The 17467-nt window shown below is 38.3% G+C and overlaps 1 protein-coding gene across 8 annotated transcripts in view; it reads right to left on the reverse strand.

The window, feature by feature from the left end:
* Positions 1-1968: 1968 nt before the first annotated feature.
* GGNBP2 (gametogenetin binding protein 2) overlaps positions 1969-17467 on the reverse strand; it is a 35355-nt gene continuing 19856 nt past the window's right edge. For 5 of the 8 annotated variants that reach the window (XM_047832793.1, XM_047832791.1, XM_047832797.1 and 2 more), the window contains 8 exons: positions 10437-10646; positions 9190-9364; positions 7311-7505; positions 5364-5511; positions 4945-5070; positions 4715-4863; positions 3936-4184; positions 1969-2613 (listed from right to left, as the gene is read on the reverse strand). In XM_047832793.1, the coding sequence (XP_047688749.1) occupies positions 2410-2613; positions 3936-4184; positions 4715-4863; positions 4945-5070; positions 5364-5511; positions 7311-7505; positions 9190-9364; positions 10437-10646 (1456 nt within the window). In that variant the 3' untranslated portion in view covers positions 1969-2409. The remainder of the gene's footprint in view (positions 2614-3935; positions 4185-4714; positions 4864-4944; positions 5071-5363; positions 5512-7310; positions 7506-9189; positions 9365-10436; positions 10647-17467) is intronic. The other 3 variants (XM_047832795.1, XM_047832798.1, XM_047832796.1) reach the window with 2 other exon arrangements.

Genomic DNA, 17467 nt, shown 5'->3' on the forward strand with positions numbered 1-17467 from the left:
CGCCTCTTCCGGCCCCGCCCCATGCCTGACGGGAGGTGGGAAACTGTGCTTTCCTCTGTGCCGGCGGCTGCAGAGGGTTCCCGGGTGGCCTGTGGTCCTGCTTTGATGAGCTCCCTTAGGGGCAGGGAAACCGAGGTTTAGGGGGGGCTTGCTCCAGGCCCGAGGCCGTTCGTATTCTTGCCCCCTTGTTCAGTCTCCCCTCCCAGTTCCTGACCCCTATGGCAAGAAGGAGAAATTACGGGCTCTTAAGGTGACTCCAACGCCCGCCCTCTGGCTGATGCGAAGGATTCAGCCTAGAAAAGGCTGAGTGCCTCAGCTATCATCCCTGAGTTACCCTCTCAACCCTACCTGATCCCTTGGCTTTACTAGAATGACAACTCAAGGTTAAAAATGGAAACACCCTCCAGTACACGTGTGTTAGGGGATTGTATCCCTACTGGCCTACTGTCTCCAACTGTCCTAGACCCTCCCACTCCCAGTGAAAAAATATATCACTGTGTACCAAAGATTAAAAGTAAAAGCTAACATTTACTGAATGCTGTGTAATTGGCACTTCTAAGCACTTTAAATATATTAGCATATGCACATAAACTCTTTAAGATACTACGTATTAGGCTTCATTTTGTAAGTGACTGAGACAGAAAGGTGTAAAGCATGGTTTGGACTTTAAGCCATGCAGTCTTAGGTCCAGGGGATGTGCTCCTAAACTGCCTTCATTCCATTCTGCCTTTTGTCTCTTCTTGGGTTGTTGGTTTTGCTCTCTGACCACTCAGGATGTTCCATCAAAACTCTGAAAACTGCCTTACATCTGCATCCTTAATATAGCTATCTTCCAAAGAAAAACACATCTCTGCATAACTACTGGAATCCCTCCACTGCAAGCAATGGCATAAGCAGTATGTGAGGCTGCTTTATTCATTCACCAAGTACTCATGTGTTTGGCCCAAGGATAAAGATTAAAACAAAATAAAACCAGTCCTTGCTTTTAGGGATCTCAGGAGAAAACTTGACAACAAGTGGTTAAGAAAGGTTTGAGCTTAGAGCCAAGGGCTCTGGGGGTCCCTTAGTCACTTTTTATGGATTCCAGGATGAAAGTAAACAAAGGCCAGAGAGGAGTCATGACTCATTTTTACCTCTGCCCCATCCCTATGCAACACTTAAGATTTGAAAAGACAACTGAAGAGGTGTATCGAAGAAATGCCACCAACTATAAAAATTAAATCTAAGCTTTTGCTGTTGCCCACCTGAAATCTGATTAAGTGGTACACAGCCCATAAAATTCACTGCATCCCCACTGCACAGAGGTATTGACTGTCCCACTACTTGCCTGCTGCCCACCAATATTATCAACATTGAGACACAAAGCTCTGAGCACATGTGTTTATCGAACTATTGACTCAACCTTTTAAATGGCAGCCAAGTTGCTATTCCTGGGGGAATCTCTTCTCTCCTTCAGTACTCACAGTTCATGAAAGCAGTAAACTGTAATGCCACAGTGACTTTATTGTTGGAAACCAGATAAGGAGTATGCACTTATGGACCGCAATGTGGTTAGCTCTAGGCGCAGTCTTTTGGTCCCAGGTCTACATGCTAAAGTAATTACTTTTCAGACAACCCTTGGTTGAAATTCTGCCAAGTTCTGTTTTCATTCTTCCAGTTCAGTATGAATCTCTGAATTTAAGGCACTTTATGTTAAGTGATACCAGGGAATTTTAAATAATAGCAATTAATCTCATGAGAAAGATGCTAGCCAGTATTTAAGGGTATTGCAGCAAATTTATTCTTTCAAAACAAAAGATTGAAAACTGCTTTTCTCAGCTCTAGTCAAGGGAAGAGTTTTGTCCTCAACAATTTGTATCTCTATCCTCATTTGCTCTTCATCCTAACATCAACACTGGTCAAATACCAAGTTCAGAAGTGGCAAATATGAAAATACTGCCACACATTAAGTAGAAACATGTACACCAATTTTTACTATGCATATTAATAAATATTCTTTATTTTAAATTTTGCACATTGCGCTTTAACATTACATCCAAACATTTTGCAAGTGGATGTCTACTTTGTAAAACCATATATTCAGCTCATTGTCATTTCTGTACAGAAGTATAAGTACAACATTACTTTTTGCCACTAAGTTGCTTTAGTAAGTCTCACAGGAAGAGAAACATTTAATGAAAAGAGATGGCTTAAATCATATGGCAGGCCTGCGCAGCACGCAACTAAAGACACAAGCCTGCAGAAAGAACTAATGAGGTTACCTCCACCGTCTCCCAAAACAAGAAAGAATCACATTGATTTAAAATTTTGCCATAAGTCACTAAATTAAGAGTTGTTTTTTTTTTTTGAAAGAGAAGGCGCAGTAGTCATCTTGAGTGTTTCATTGAAAGACAGAGCTATTTTATTTATTTAATTTGCTCCAGCCGTTGTCAACCAGCCACTACAGATGGGCCTCTTGTGATCATTTAAGCGGCAGTATTTATTAAATTTCTCCTTCAGATGCTGTCGGTATTGTTCTCTATTGCTGTAGAAAGACTGGTTATTAGCCATAAATGACTGTATTTCATCTTGTGAGATAAAGATTTCCTCATCTGAAGTACATTCAGACTCATCCTGCAAATTAAAGCAGTAGTTAAGATTACGACTTAAATTAAGAATGCAAAATGCTATGCTGATGGAGGACAGCTAAAAATTCAGGCAAACTAGCCTTTTAATTTCAATTCAGTCACATGAAGTCTTTCATTGAACTGTTTACAGAACAAGCATAATGTCACTCCATCTTAGAAAGTACAAAGTAAGAATAAAATCCAACTTAACTCAGTTTGAAACTCTGGATCTATAATTTGTCTTAGAAGACCTATGAGCCTAAGAGACTCCCAACCTTTGCCTTAGAAAATGACTAATTAGATAACTAGACTTTAAATAAAAACTTGAGGGGCACCTGGGTGGCTCAGTCTTAAGGCTAAGCATCCGATTTCAGCTCAGGTGATGATCTTGTGGTTTGTGAGTTTGAGCCCCACGTTGGGCTCTATGCTGACAGCTCAGAGCCTGGAGCCTGCTTCGGATTCTGTGTTTCCCTCTCTCCCTGACCCTCCCTCTGCTCGCACTCTCTCAAAAAAATAAACTTTAAAAAAATAATAGAAACTTAAAATTAAAAAAATAACAATGTTTCTGATTACAGCAAAACAAACGACTAACTAGAGATGGTTACAACTAGTTACCAAACTTTAACCAGACTGATGTGATTATTAACTGGATGGTCCTGTGTTGAAACTTTTATCTCCACAAATTAAGTAAAATAAAACCTTTTTAAAATTTAAGAAACTTAACCACCACATAAAAAAAAAAATAAAAAATAAAAAACTATTCTAAAGGATTTGTTTCCACTGGGAGCCTAACTATTAAAGAGAATATACCACCCTTCTCTTTCCTTCCCCCTTCTCTAAGCCCCACACAAACTATGTACTGGGTTGCTTGGAATCAGGCATAATTCGTGTAAAGTACCAAGACTTACAGTCAATCTTAAAAGATTTTGCAAGTTTAGTTATGCTTTTATCCTACATGAACCTAAAGAAGTAAAAAGTGGGCTCTAGTTCAGATTCTACATTTTTTCCTGGTATGGAAGGCTGGACACCATAAGCTGCCACTCAGAAAGGCAGTTTGCTTACAATAACCCTCTTCAAGGAGGCAGACTCCTGGACACAATGCTAACTCTATCCCTTTTTCCCAACTATTCTCTTCTCTTTTACAAAGGAGGACAAGGAAATGTGCTGTAGAGCAGTTGCATAAACCACGTGTGGAAGAGCAGAAATGAAAAGACCAAAAATAATGAAAGACTGACCTTAATTTCTTAAAAGCTTCCCCAACTCCTAGCTTTAAATTCTCAAATATTGTCCCCTCCCACATCTACCAATCAATAAGATATCCTTACTTACAAGGAGTTCAACTAAGCTCTTGGCACCTTTTCCACAATCAGGACCAAATGATGGCTCTATAGGTTCTGCAAACTGTGGTACATTTTTCCTATGCTCAAACCAAGGCAGTGGCTGCCCACCCTTTTCAGGACTGCAACAGCTTTCAGGATGTGCATCTTTGGTCTTGTCGCGGTGAAACACTGTGTGCACGGTATTTCCTGAGGTCTCTCGATTACCTGGATCTGTAATACAGCTTCCAAGCTTTTGGATCTGAAACCAAGCAAAGGATTACCCAGGTAAAAAGGCAGGGAATAAGAGCAATTACTCTTTAGAGAAAGAAAAAAAGGCCCTGATAGTGTGTTAAGTTTTTAGAAGGAATACTGAACAACAGCAGCAACTGGCACTTAGTAGGCACTTACTACATACCAGATGCTATGTTAACCCATCGATATAATCTTTCATCTTCACAGAACTTAATCTGATAGGGACTATTAATTTCCTTCCAGATGGGAAAACTAAGATCAAGCAAACTGCTCAAGATTACACAGCTAATTCATTTAAAAGTATTATGAAAAGAATGAACTGGATTTATGACTCACATAGATTACTGGACAAGTGACCACATCAGACAGACAGACACACACACACACACAAATCACAAGATGAGCAGCCAACAGAACTGCATTCTAAAGGTACTCATTCTAAAATAAATACCAGAAACTAAGCTGCAGACTTGCCACTCCAAAGAAAATAGGTTGTTCTCCCCTCAACTGCAAAGGCTTAAGAACTCTGATACTTACATGTTCATCACATTTCAACATCTTACTTTTCTTTTTCTTCTTTTTATTTTTTCCTTTGGTGTTGTTCTCTTCAGAATTTGCCCAACATTCAACACAACTATCACCATCATCTTCTTTGTCTTCACAGTGATGAACACAGGAGTCGTCACCTGAAGAAATCAATAATCTCTTACTTATGTGCTTTAATCAGCCATGTAGTAGAAATAATTGGAAGCTTAATCTGAACCTACCGTGTTCATCGTGATTACAAATGCCTTCAGTGCAAGCAACATCCGAACCCTCCCGAGAACCTGTTTCACTCCCTTCCATACTAGATGAATATCCACAATCACTACCATTACAGTGTGGTGATAAGCCTGAAAATAAATCGGTTGAGACTTATAGTTAACATACCAACAAAGAATGAACCAACTGGAGACAACATAAAAATTTCAAAATTGATAGCTTACTAAAAGTAGAAAGTAAACTAAATAATGAAAATACGATGAGGGGTTTATAGTTTTTTGTTTTTGTCAAATAATAACAAATACCATAAAGAAAAAAGAAGTATTAAGTGTCAAAGTTACAGGATCTCTAAAACCTCTTCCATTTAAGAGGAAAAAAGAATAAACTTAAGACTTAATTTTAAGAAGAAACTGTATTTAGTTACCTTTCTTTATTTTAGGGGACCCCAAAAGATTGCCGCTGCTAGGACAGGTACATGATGTGTTTTCGTTGGTAACAATTACTTCTACACAACTATTACCATCTTCAGTGCTACCACAGGCTTTGCAGCTGTTTTCTATGAAGTCTGTTTCCTTTAAGGGTCAACATTGAGAGACGGTAAAAAGTCTTACCTTCATATGGTTACATTTACTTTCCTTAACATCAACCAATTAAATAGGAGTTAGGAGGTTACCAACTGAAAAAATTATTCTCATGAAAAATCACTAACCCACATTAAGACTATGAAACAACTAAAAGCAAATTAAGAGTTAATCGTATCAGGAAAATTTAGGAGGGAAGTTCCCAAAGTGTAGTTTGCTGACCCCAGGGATTCCCTAGATCAAAACTATTTTCATCAGAATACTAATATGTCACTTGCCTTTTTCATATATTGACACTTACACTGATGATACGAAAACAATGGTGGGAAAAGTTGCTGGTACTTTCACACAAATCACAGCAGTGGCAATCACACTGTACTAACAGTCAGTGTATTTTTTACTTGTCAAGCACTTTCAGGAAATAGATACTTCACTTATGAAAGTCTTCGATGAAGCAGTAAAAATATTTTTTAAGTATCAGCTCATGAGTAGATGTCTGACAAATAGGAAGGATGCTTAAAGCACTTTTGCTGCATACCAAAATACAATGGCTGTCTCAAGGAAAAGCACTTGAAGCTTGTTTGAGTTACAAGCTGAACTAGCTGTTTTTTATCCTGGAACATAAATTTTGCTTGAAAGAAGAGACAAACTTTGGTTATTCAGACTTGGGATATTTAAAAGCCATTCTCTCAGAAAAGAAGTCAGCCCATCACCTCAAGGAAAACAATGGACGGTATTTGTTGTGATAAAACTCAAACTTTCAAACTACAATCAGAATTTTGAAAACTTGTATAAACAAGCAGAATGTGCCTGAAGCTTCCCAATACTTAAAGACCCTTCTGATGAGATCAGTAGTGGTTTTAACACGATTATGTGATAATATATATAATGAAATGTCAGTATCTGGCAAGGTCTGCATAACTCAGTAAACCAGTAACTTTCAAATGACCAATTCATGATGTTACAAAATCATGCATGAGTTAAAGATCCATTCAAAGTGCAAGACTGACTAGTGGATTTTAATTTAACTGAGTTACGAAAAGGTCATTCACAGGTGCCAGGTTCCACATTGTAACTAATCTTTAAGAAACTACCACTTGTTGAACTGTAATGCCAAAGAATATCCACAACTATCTGAAAAAGTTTATATTAAAATACTCCTTCCTTTTTTGTGTGAGGCCAGACTTTCTTCAAATGTTTCAACCAAGCAACATATGGAAATAGACTGAATGCAGAAGCAGATATGAGAATCCATCTGATTCCTTTTAAACCAAATATTTAGAAGATCTGCAAAAATATAAAATAATGCCACCTTTCTCACTTCTTTTTGTTTTGGAACAGTTTTCAAAAAATGTTACTCATATTAACATATAATGGGCTTATTATTTTTTAAAAAGAATTAACGATTTAAAATTTCTCCATTTTAATTTCTAATACAATAAATGTTGTATGTATAATCTACATGAACAAAAAGCACACCGAGCACTGTAATTTTTAAAAATTCCAAGGGGTCCTGAGACCAAGAAGAACTGCTCTAGGTCATACATGGACTTAACTTTCCATATTTGGACTTTGATCTAACAACATACTAAGATCAGGTAAAAAGATAATCATTGAATATTATAAAACAAACACAAGACATTAAAATTTTTGGCTGTACCAATTATAGTAGGAAAAAAGCCAATATACAAGCTGCAGCTCCTCATATTCTGGAAAAGCATAGTAAAAATGCCAAAAATCTAGCAAAAAGCAATACTACGTATTTATGAATCAAAATTAAGGAATACTACCTTCTCTTGGCTTACTTCCTTTTCATCTGCTGCTTGTAAAGGAGTAGGAATATCACATACACATTTATTTTTTCGTCTGTTCTTCCGTTTCTGGCGTTTCTTTTCTTGCTTGAGTTCTCTTACTCGTTCCTCCTCTGAAAACTCTTCACAAAGTTGTTCCAATCGGCTAATACCCTGTACTTTTTCCACAGTCATCTATTATAAAAACAAAGTTGAGAATGAATACTGGTCAAAACTACCTTTACTTTCCTTGGAAATTCTCAATTGCTAATTTTACATGATACCACACACACAAATAATTCATGTTGCAATTTACCAGAGCATTCCTACAAAGAATCTTAAATTTTAATGCTTTATTTATTTAATGTTTATTTATTTGAGAGAGCACAAGTGAGCACAAGCAGGGGAGGGGCAGAGAGAGAAGACAGAGAAAATCCCACGCAGTCTCTGTGCCATTTGCACAAAGCCCGACATGGGGCTTGATCCCATGACCCCACGAAATCATGACCTGAGACAAATTCAAGAGTTGGATGCTTAACCGAATGAACCACCCAGGTGTCCCTAAATTTTAATACTTTATTTTTTTAAGTTTATTTATTTTGAGAAAGAAAGAGAGCATGAACAGGGGGAGGGCAGAGAGAGGGAGAGAGAGAGAATCCCAAGCAGGTTCTGCGCCATCAGCACGGAGCCCGATGCAGGGCTCGAACCCACAAACTGTGAGATCACGACCTGAGCAGAAATCAAGAGTCTGACGCTTAACTGATCGAGCCACCTAGATGTCCCTAAATTTTAACACTTTAAATGATGACAACTTAAAATCTACAGGAAGTGAATATACCACCAATCCCTACAGGGAAGGCAGACTTATTACACACACTCCTCTTCCAAACCAGCAATATTCTAGTTTCAAATTTCAATTCCAACACAGCAAACATTCATTTCTTAACACAACAGAAGACTATTTAATCTGATTAGATGATCTAGTTTCTGAAATCACAAACATATAAAAAGAAAAGAAAAAAAAAGCGTTCAGCAAGAACTAGTACAAATCTCAGACTCCCCAGAACAACGTTTAAAGTTCACAGATGGGCTTCTGAAAAAAAAGGTTTATAGCTTTCATATAATTCACAAAAGGGATCTGTGACCCAGTTAAAGGGTTACAACCATGCCTCAGAATATAACAAAATGTTCACTAGCCAAAATTTTATGTGCTACAGAGAACTGGCGGGGGGAGAAGGTTACCAAATCACAAGCACTAAACCCAAAACCAGCACTATAAAGAGGCTACTGGATATCAGCAGACAAACTGAGACTCATGAATTAAGTCTCAAATTTATTCTGGGTTGCTTTTACCTTTTCATTAGCTATACTTCATAGCAACATGCTGCTAAATAATCAACTTCAGTTTTCCACTCTGAGAAAGTCTAAATATCAAAGCTGGCAGAGTAACAGGATTAAAATCAAAGAAAATCCACAAAACATTTTTTTTAATGTTTTTTAACGTTTATTCATTTTTGAGAGAGAGAAGCACAGCATAAGCAGGGGAGGGGCAGAGAGAGAGGGAGGGAGACACAGAATCCGAAGCAGGCTCCAGACTCTGAGCTGTCAGCATAGGGCCCGACGCAGGGCTCAAACTCATGGACCGCGAGATGATGACCTGAGCCAAAGTCGGAATCTTAACTGACTGAGCCACCCAGGCACCCCCAAAATCCACAAACTTAAATTCTAATTCCCTTCCCCTAAATCCACCCCCAAATCCATGCCAGTATCAGTGAATCACAGCCCTCTGAGGCAAAATCAGACTGCTAGCTTATATTAACATTCAGTCCAATAACCTAACCAAGCAATCTCAGACAATGAAGCAGGTCACTATTCTTACCTCAAAACTCTTGCGCAAAGCATCAACACCAAGATAGAAAAGCATCTGCCATGTTTGCTCTTCTGCTCGTAGTTTTTGCCAGATTCGATGCAGTCTTTCATAAAGATGAATTCCCAAGCAGGTCAGAACTTCTTCTTGAGCTATATCTATTGTCTTAGCATGCCTTTCTCTTCGTCTGTAAAGGAGAATAAATCACACATAATTCCTAGTACCCTTTGCTGAAAGAGTAAAAGACAGATAAGAGGGTTCAGGGTTTAAACACAATTTGCATGCCTGGTAAGAAGCCAGTTATACATTCAAATTAAATGTACATAAAAACACACAAGCATACATGTACATAACCAATGAGAAATACACATGCAGGCAGAACTCAGTCCTAATATTGCTTAAAATAAGATAATTCAGGAACTGGGGCTCTAAAGAGATGGTTTTTGGGCACAAGAAGTCTAATATAATGTGTCCAGCTCATAGGAGGCATGATAGCTCCTTCACCTTCCAATTATAACAAATGCCTATTTGGGTTCTGTAGGTTTCTTTTTTTTTGAGGAGTAATGGATAAAGGCAGTGCGAAAGTGATTCAATCATGGACAAAAGCCCTCTAGGCTAGTTTTCAGTAGTAGGGTTCACAGAACTTCACTGGTAAGTCTTTGTGTTCTATGTGCCTAGCACAAAATAGGCACTCAAATGAGAGCTGATACACAAAACACAAAACAAAATGGGTTCATTTTATTCTATGAACCTTTTCTGATTTTATTTTCACAAAAAAGCCAGAGATAAAATTTTAGGTTCCTATATAATTCAGTGATAATATACACAATTCATTAATTACATTCAGTAAAATATTTAACACTTTGCTGCAAAGACCTCTTCCTATGCAAAAACCATCATAATGAACAAAATTTAGATATGGAAATGCATGGATGAAGGGGGAAAAAAATCCCTCGAATCATTTTCAAGTGAAAATGATAATAATGAAAGCCAAAAAAAAAAAAAAAAAAAAAAAAAAAAAAAAAAAAAGCCTGTCTACTTCAAGCAACAAGGAGCAGAGGACTGAAATGAACACCACAGAACACTTTCTATTTTTATTCAGTCAATTAAGAAATGCATATTTTAAAGAAAGCAAACTCTTTACAAGCACACCTGAATTTATACATATATATGTACTGATGCAAAAGGTGATAGAAATAAAACTTTCAGTAATAAAATGAAGCAAAGCGCTAGATAGCCCATTCTAGCAAATTACATACTCATACCCTCCTGCGAACTCTGGCTCAGCACGACCCAAAAGATGTGCAATGAAGTCTGTTTCACAGCAAACATGTATGTGCCGTTCATGTGGACAGCACCGCAAACCTTCATAAAGTGCAGCACAGTAGCCCTTCTCTTTGCTGCAATCAAGTTCACCAATAAGGATATTGTATGCTCGGAGAACTTTATTTTTGCAATCAGTGCAAAACCTGTTGAAAAGAAATACTTCAAAATTAAGAAAAGGCTGCATAATTATTCTGTAAAGCATGTAACAGTGTACTAGATAATAACACTCCCCTCCCATATGGCGCATTAAAAAAAATCCTCCAAACACACATTTAAAACATACACGTGTAAGATATATACAATTTTAGGGATTACAGAGTACAGCTAGACTTCCATTTGCAAATGATTTTTATTTTTTTAAATGTCTATTTTGAAGGGGGGGAGGGAGGAAAAGACAGACATGAGCGGGGGAGGGGCAGAGAGAGGGGGGAAAAAGAATCCCAAACAGGCTTCAAACTGTCAGCACAGAGTCCAATGTGGGGCTCAATCTCACATCACAAACCTCAAGATCATGACCTGAGCCAAAATCAAGAGTCGGATGCTTAACTGACTGAGTCACCAAGGCACCCTTGCAAATGATTTTTTTAAATACTTATTTATTTTTGAGAGGGAGAAAGAAAGAGAGAGAGGGAGGGAGGGAGGGGCAGAGAGGGAGAGAGAATCTCGAGCATGCTCCAAACTGTCAGTGCAGAGCCCGACATGGGGCTTTAACTCACAAACCCTTAGATCATGAGCTGAGCTGAAATAAAGAGTCTGATGCTTAACCGACTGAGCCACCCAGGCACCCGTTTGCAAATGATTTTTTAAAGTTTTTTTTAATGTTTATTTATTTTAGAGAGAGATACAGCGCAAGCAGGGGAGGGACAGAGAGAGAGGGAGACACAGAATGGAAGCAGGCTCCAGGCTCTGAGCTGTCAAACCCACAGATTGTAAGATCATGACCTGAGCTGAAGTCGGGTGCTCAACCGACTGAGCCACCCAGGTGCCCTGCAAATGATTTTTAAACAAGAGAGGCACACGGACCTAAAAGAATGAGGCAGATATACACTGTTTGTTCATAACATACATTTCCAGAAAATAGTTGCCAAGGACTAGCATATCACTTCCTCAAGAGCAATTCATACAGGTCAGAAATAAAACAAGAAGCTACAAACCAATGACTCAAAGAATCACTCTCCCTTCAGCCTCTGAAAATAATTGCTATCTTCAGTCAGTAAAACTTGATTTGAAATTCTGCTACAACATTTTAACACCTCACTAGCTAATAAGCATTGGGAAGAGGGTGGGGGCAAAAAGAATAGGAAAGTGGCACATGGAGTTTTAGTTACTAATAATTTCCAAAAGGTCAAATTCCTTCTTTTTTTTTTTAAATTTTTTAATGTTTATTTATTTTTGAGAGAGACAGAGTGTGAGCAGGGAAGGGGCAGAGACAGAGGGAGACACAGAATTGAAGCAGGGTCCAGGCTCTGAGCTGTCAGTACAGAGCCCAATGCGGGGCTCAAACTCACAAACTGCAAGATCAAGACCTTAGCCAAAGTCAGACACTTAACTGACTGAGCCACCCAGGCACCCCATTTCCTTCTTTTAAAAACTTATTTATTCTGATAGAGACAGAAAGAGCACGAGAAGGAGAGGGGCAGAGAGAGAGGGAGGATACAAAGCAAGCTGCATGCTGTCAGTACAGAGCTGACCGGAGTCAAAATCAAGAGTCAGACACTCAACAGACTGAGCCACCCATATTTCTGAAGAAAAAAGTATGTTCTTAATACACAATCATAATATTGACAACATATGCATAAAAATGTGGTTTAGGGGCATGCACCTAGGTGGCTCAGTTGGTTGAGTGTCTGACTCCTGATATTGGCACAAGTCATGATCCTGTGCATTTGAGATTGAACTCTATGTTGAACATGGAGCCTGCTTGGGATTCCCCCACCCCAATAAACAAATAAACAAACATTTATTTAAAATGTGGTCTAAGGGGCGCCTGGGTGGCTCAGTCGGTTAAGCGGCCGACTTCAGCTCAGGTCACGATCTCGCGGTCTGTGAGTTCGAGCCCCGCGTCGGGCTCTGGGCTGATGGCTCAGAGCCTGGAGCCTGCTTCCGATTCTGTGTGTCCCTCTCTCTCTGCCCCTCCCCCGTTCATGCTCTGTCTCTCTCTGTCCCAAAAATAAATAAACGTTAAAAAAATAAATAAATAAATAAATAAATAAATAAAACGTTAAAAAAAAATAAAAAATAAAACAAAATAAAATGTGGTCTAAACTTAAGTGTTTATAATGTGGCAAAAGTGTAGAAGAGAAAAAAAAAGGTGTACAAGAGAGTGTGAATGTAGAAGATGATGACATATTTCTTGTTTCTTTATCTTTGATTTCCTGAATAAGAAAGAACTTGGTCTGGTTAAAAAAAAAAAAAAAAAAAAAGCAGCCAGGCTCATAATATTAAATAGTTGCCTCTCTCTGGGAAGATCAGCTGGAATGAAGAAATTTTGATCTCTTTAATTTAAATTCATCTCCCTAGGTGACTTCTATTCCCATGGCTTCAGCCAACATGTGTGCCTCTCACCTCTACAGCTCTTGTTCAGGTCTCTGCCCTTGCCTCAGGGCCAAACTCATACTGAAAAAGGGGGGACGTCACAGATATGTAATAGGCAACAAGTTAAACTCCCTGTCCGATACTAAGGGCGACACTGTTCCCTTCTAAACTTGTTGAGAACACCACCATTCAGTCACCCAGGAAGAAAACCTTAGTTAACTACCAACTTCTCCTCAGGTCCTCTTTTAGGGGTGGAGCCAAAATGGCATCAAGTATTATTATTATTTTTAGTATTTTTAAAAATGTTTATTTATTTTGAGAGAGATTGCAGGTAGGGGAGGGGCAGAGAGAGAGAGAGAGAAAGGGAATCCCAAGAGCATGCCCTGACCTGGGGCTCAAACTCACAAACCATGAGATCATGACCCAAGCGGAAGTCAAAAGTGGCACTTAACTGAGCCACCCAGGCACACCAGTATTATTTCTTACATCTCTCATCAGCCCCTTCTTTCTGATCCCTCCTGCCCTGTTTTAAACTGCCTAGATAATTTTTTTAAAAGCTTCCTGACTTCCCTGCTTGCATTTTTTCTAGCTCCAATGCATCTCTCGTAACAAAATTTTTAAAACAAATCTGATTATCTCACTCTCAGCTTCAAGACCCCTCCCGTCTATAAATAAAGTTCCAACTCCTTATTAAGCCCTTCAGTGAATTCCTCTCTTACCCCACCTATTTCCAGACTTATTTCCCAAAACTCCCATCTCCCTCATGCTTCTCCCAGTCTACCCTGCCTTTCTGTACATACTGTACAGACAATGGACTACTTTTGAACATAGCTTATGTGTCCTTACTTTAGTCTTTTTTTCTTCTGCTTCCTCCCCACTCCTCTCCACACCCTTCTCCATTTGCCTAAATCATGTCCATCCTTAAAGAAGCCCTCTGTAATTCCCATAACTAGAATTAGCCTTCCTCTGTGTTCCCATATTTGTGATTTATTCTTCTTACTGTATTTACCCTCACACTGCCATGCAGTTGTTTGATACACACATCTTTCTAAGTATGCTTCTTGAAATGAATAGATGTTAAAATAGAAGCTCTAAGTCCACTTATTTTTTTTTTTTCAACGTTTATTTATTTTTGGGACAGAGAGAGACAGAGCATGAACGGGGGAGGGGCAGAGAGAGAGGGAGACACAGAATCGGAAACAGGCTCCAGGCTCTGAGCCATCAGCCCAGAGCCTGACGCGGGGCTCGAACTCACGGACCGCGAGATCGTGACCTGGCTGAAGTCGGACGCTTAACCGACTGCGCCACCCAGGCGCCCCTCTAAGTCCACTTAGTAAACACGGGCAATAATGTTGACAAGTCAAATCGCACTTTCATTAATGCTCCAAAAACACTGAAATATACAAAAATTAACACAAAATAGACTATAACCTAAATACTAAGATCTGAAATTACAAAACTCCTAGAAGAAAACACAGGAAGAAAAAAAATTTTTTTTTTAATTTTTTTAAATGTTTATTTTTGAGAGAGAGACAGAGTGTGAGCAGGGGAGGTGCAGAGAGAGGAGACACAGAATCCGAAGCAGGCTCCAGGCTTTGAGCTGTCAGCACAGAGCCTGACGTGGGGCTTGAACTCATGGACTGTGAGATCATGACCTGAGCTGAAGCCAGATGCTCAACCGATTGAGCCACCCAGGCGCCCTGGAAAAAAATTTTTTTTAATGTTCATTTATTTTGAGAGAGAAAGAGAGAGAGAGAGAGAGTATGTGTGAGAGAGAGCGAGAGAGAAAGAGACAGCATGTGCGAGTGGGGGAGGAGGAGAGAGGGAGAGAATCCAAGCAGGCTCTGTCCACATTGTCAGCGCAGAGTTGGACATGAAGCTTGTTTCACGAACTGTGAGATCATGAACTGAGCCAAAATCAAGAGTCGGGCACTTAACGGACTAAACCACACAGGTGCCCCACCCCCAAATTTCATATTGAATAGGTGATGATTTTTTGGATATGACACCAAAAGCACAGCAAACAGACAAATGAGACTATATCCAACTTAAAAGCTTCTGTGTAGCAAAGGAAACAAGAGAGTCAAAGACAACCATAGAGAAAGTATTTGCAAACAGGGTGCCTGGGTGGCTCAGTCGGTTAAATGTCTGACTTCGCTCAGGTCATGATCTCACGATTTGTGAGTTCGAGCTCATGTCAGGCTCTGTGCTGACAGCTCAGAGCCTGGAGCCTGCTTCAGATTCTGTGTCTCCCTCTCTCTGCCCCTCCCCCGCTCATGCTCTGTCTCTCTGTCTCAAAAATAAACACTAAAAGAAATTTTTTTAGAAAATATTTCCAAACCACATACTGGATAAGGGGTGAATATCTAGAATGTATAAGGAACTCCTACAACTCAATAATAACAACACAAAAATTAAATACTGGGCAAAAGACATGAATAGACATTTCTCCTGATATACAAATGGCTAACAAGCACATGAAAAGTTGTTCAACATCACTAATCATTAGGGAAATGCAAATCACAACCACACAATACTACCTTACACCCATTAGTATGGCCACTCCAAAAAAAAAAGAAACATGTGTTAGCAAAGATGTGGAGACACTGGAACCCTTGCACACTACACTGCTGCTGAAATTGTAAAATAGTGCTGTCAATAATAGCAAACAGTATAGCATTTCCTCAAAAAATTAAAAACAGAACTATCATATGACCTGGTAATCCCATTTTTGAGTATATATCCAAAAGAACTGAAAACAGGATCTCAAAGAGATATTTCTACACTCATGTTCATTGTATCATTATTAGAAATAGCTAAGATACAGGGGCAACGACCTAAATGCCACTTAATGTTCACTTAAAAACTGTTTAAGAAGTCAATTTGTGGTGTTTTTTTTTTTAACCACAATTAAAAAGTCTTCCCCTTGAGGGAGAGAATAGACTTAAATGCAGAAATAACAAACACTTCATTGTTTTCAGGTTATAAAAGATTTTCAGGTAAATGAATGGTTTTTCAGGTAAATAAATGATTAAATGTTATTCAGCAGCAATAATAAAACTTGAAATATTTCTCCCATATTTTACTGCTTTAAATTCTCATAGTTGATTAATGTATGTATGCATATAACCATAGTTAACACAAGCAAAGAGCAATTTAAAAATACTATATGGTAGCTGTAAGAATGAAAGTGACTTTTCCTGTTTTCAAAAGTAACCTTGCACATAAATGTAAAAAACATTTTAAGGCAGAGGTTTCACAGTTTCTTAACACCTCATTTCTAATAACATGCTACCCTAATACCTAAATGGCTAGTGTTATCAAATCTTATCAAATCTTCTGAGTTACCAAATCTTCTGAGCACGTTATAGTGTTCAGAAAAGTCCACTAAATAGAACTGCCAAAAAAAGTACATTATTTAGACATTTAGAAATCATTCTCAACTGATTCTACACATCTCAAAAACTCAAACTGTACCTAAAACAAGAACTAGATACAGAGGAATAAGAACTTGCAAATCTTGCATGCAAACATTCACTAATGTGCTTACACTATGTACCAGATACTGTTCTAACTAAGCCTGACTATGTATCATCTGTCCCCATGACAAATTTAATCCTACAATTAATTAAGTACTATCATTATTTTTGTCTTAAGAAAAAAACTGAGGTACAGAAAAGTCAAGTAACTTGTACAAAGTTATAATCAGTGTAACCCAGGATTCAAAGCAATCTCTCTTAATTGTACTTTTCCCCACCCTTCAGATTATTTATAAAACAGACTCCACCTTCTTCTAGACAAAACACTGCCATCCAGATACAGGAAATATATACAACCATTACAGGAAACTCCAAAAGATTAGTTCTAATAACTAGTAATATACTACCCCAAAAAGCTATCTTTTGGATGGACCAATTAATATTTAATGATCAATTCATATTGAAAGAAAGACTCTAATATGGACCTATATATTTAAGTATGTTTTGTGTCTCTATAATCCCTCTCCTACAAAACTCCAAATATTTGACATATTCTCTACTCTCTTGGGTATAATCAAGCAAAAAGGCAAATTCACAAGAAATACTGTAAGTGAAAAAACACCTTAGTATGTAGGTTAAGTCATTATCTCTTTGCCATATAAACACCAGTCTTGATAAATGCCAGTTTTTTATCATTTACATTTAATTATATATATATCAGGTCAAAAAACACACAACCATACACCATACATGTGACAAATTTATCTAAAAAGAGTACAACTCCCCCCAAGAACACCATCTCTAGATGGTTCCCTTACCAGTTTCCTTTCCTACTGCACTCTCCCTCCCTACGAATTTCCAAATGTTAATGACACTTAGAAAATTCCTTTGTAAAGTAGTATTCTAAAAAGAAAAATCTGAAGTTACTTTTTTAGTACATGAAGCACACA

Source organism: Prionailurus viverrinus, chromosome E1 (assembly GCF_022837055.1).
Source record: "Prionailurus viverrinus isolate Anna chromosome E1, UM_Priviv_1.0, whole genome shotgun sequence".
NCBI lineage: Eukaryota > Metazoa > Chordata > Mammalia > Carnivora > Felidae > Prionailurus > Prionailurus viverrinus.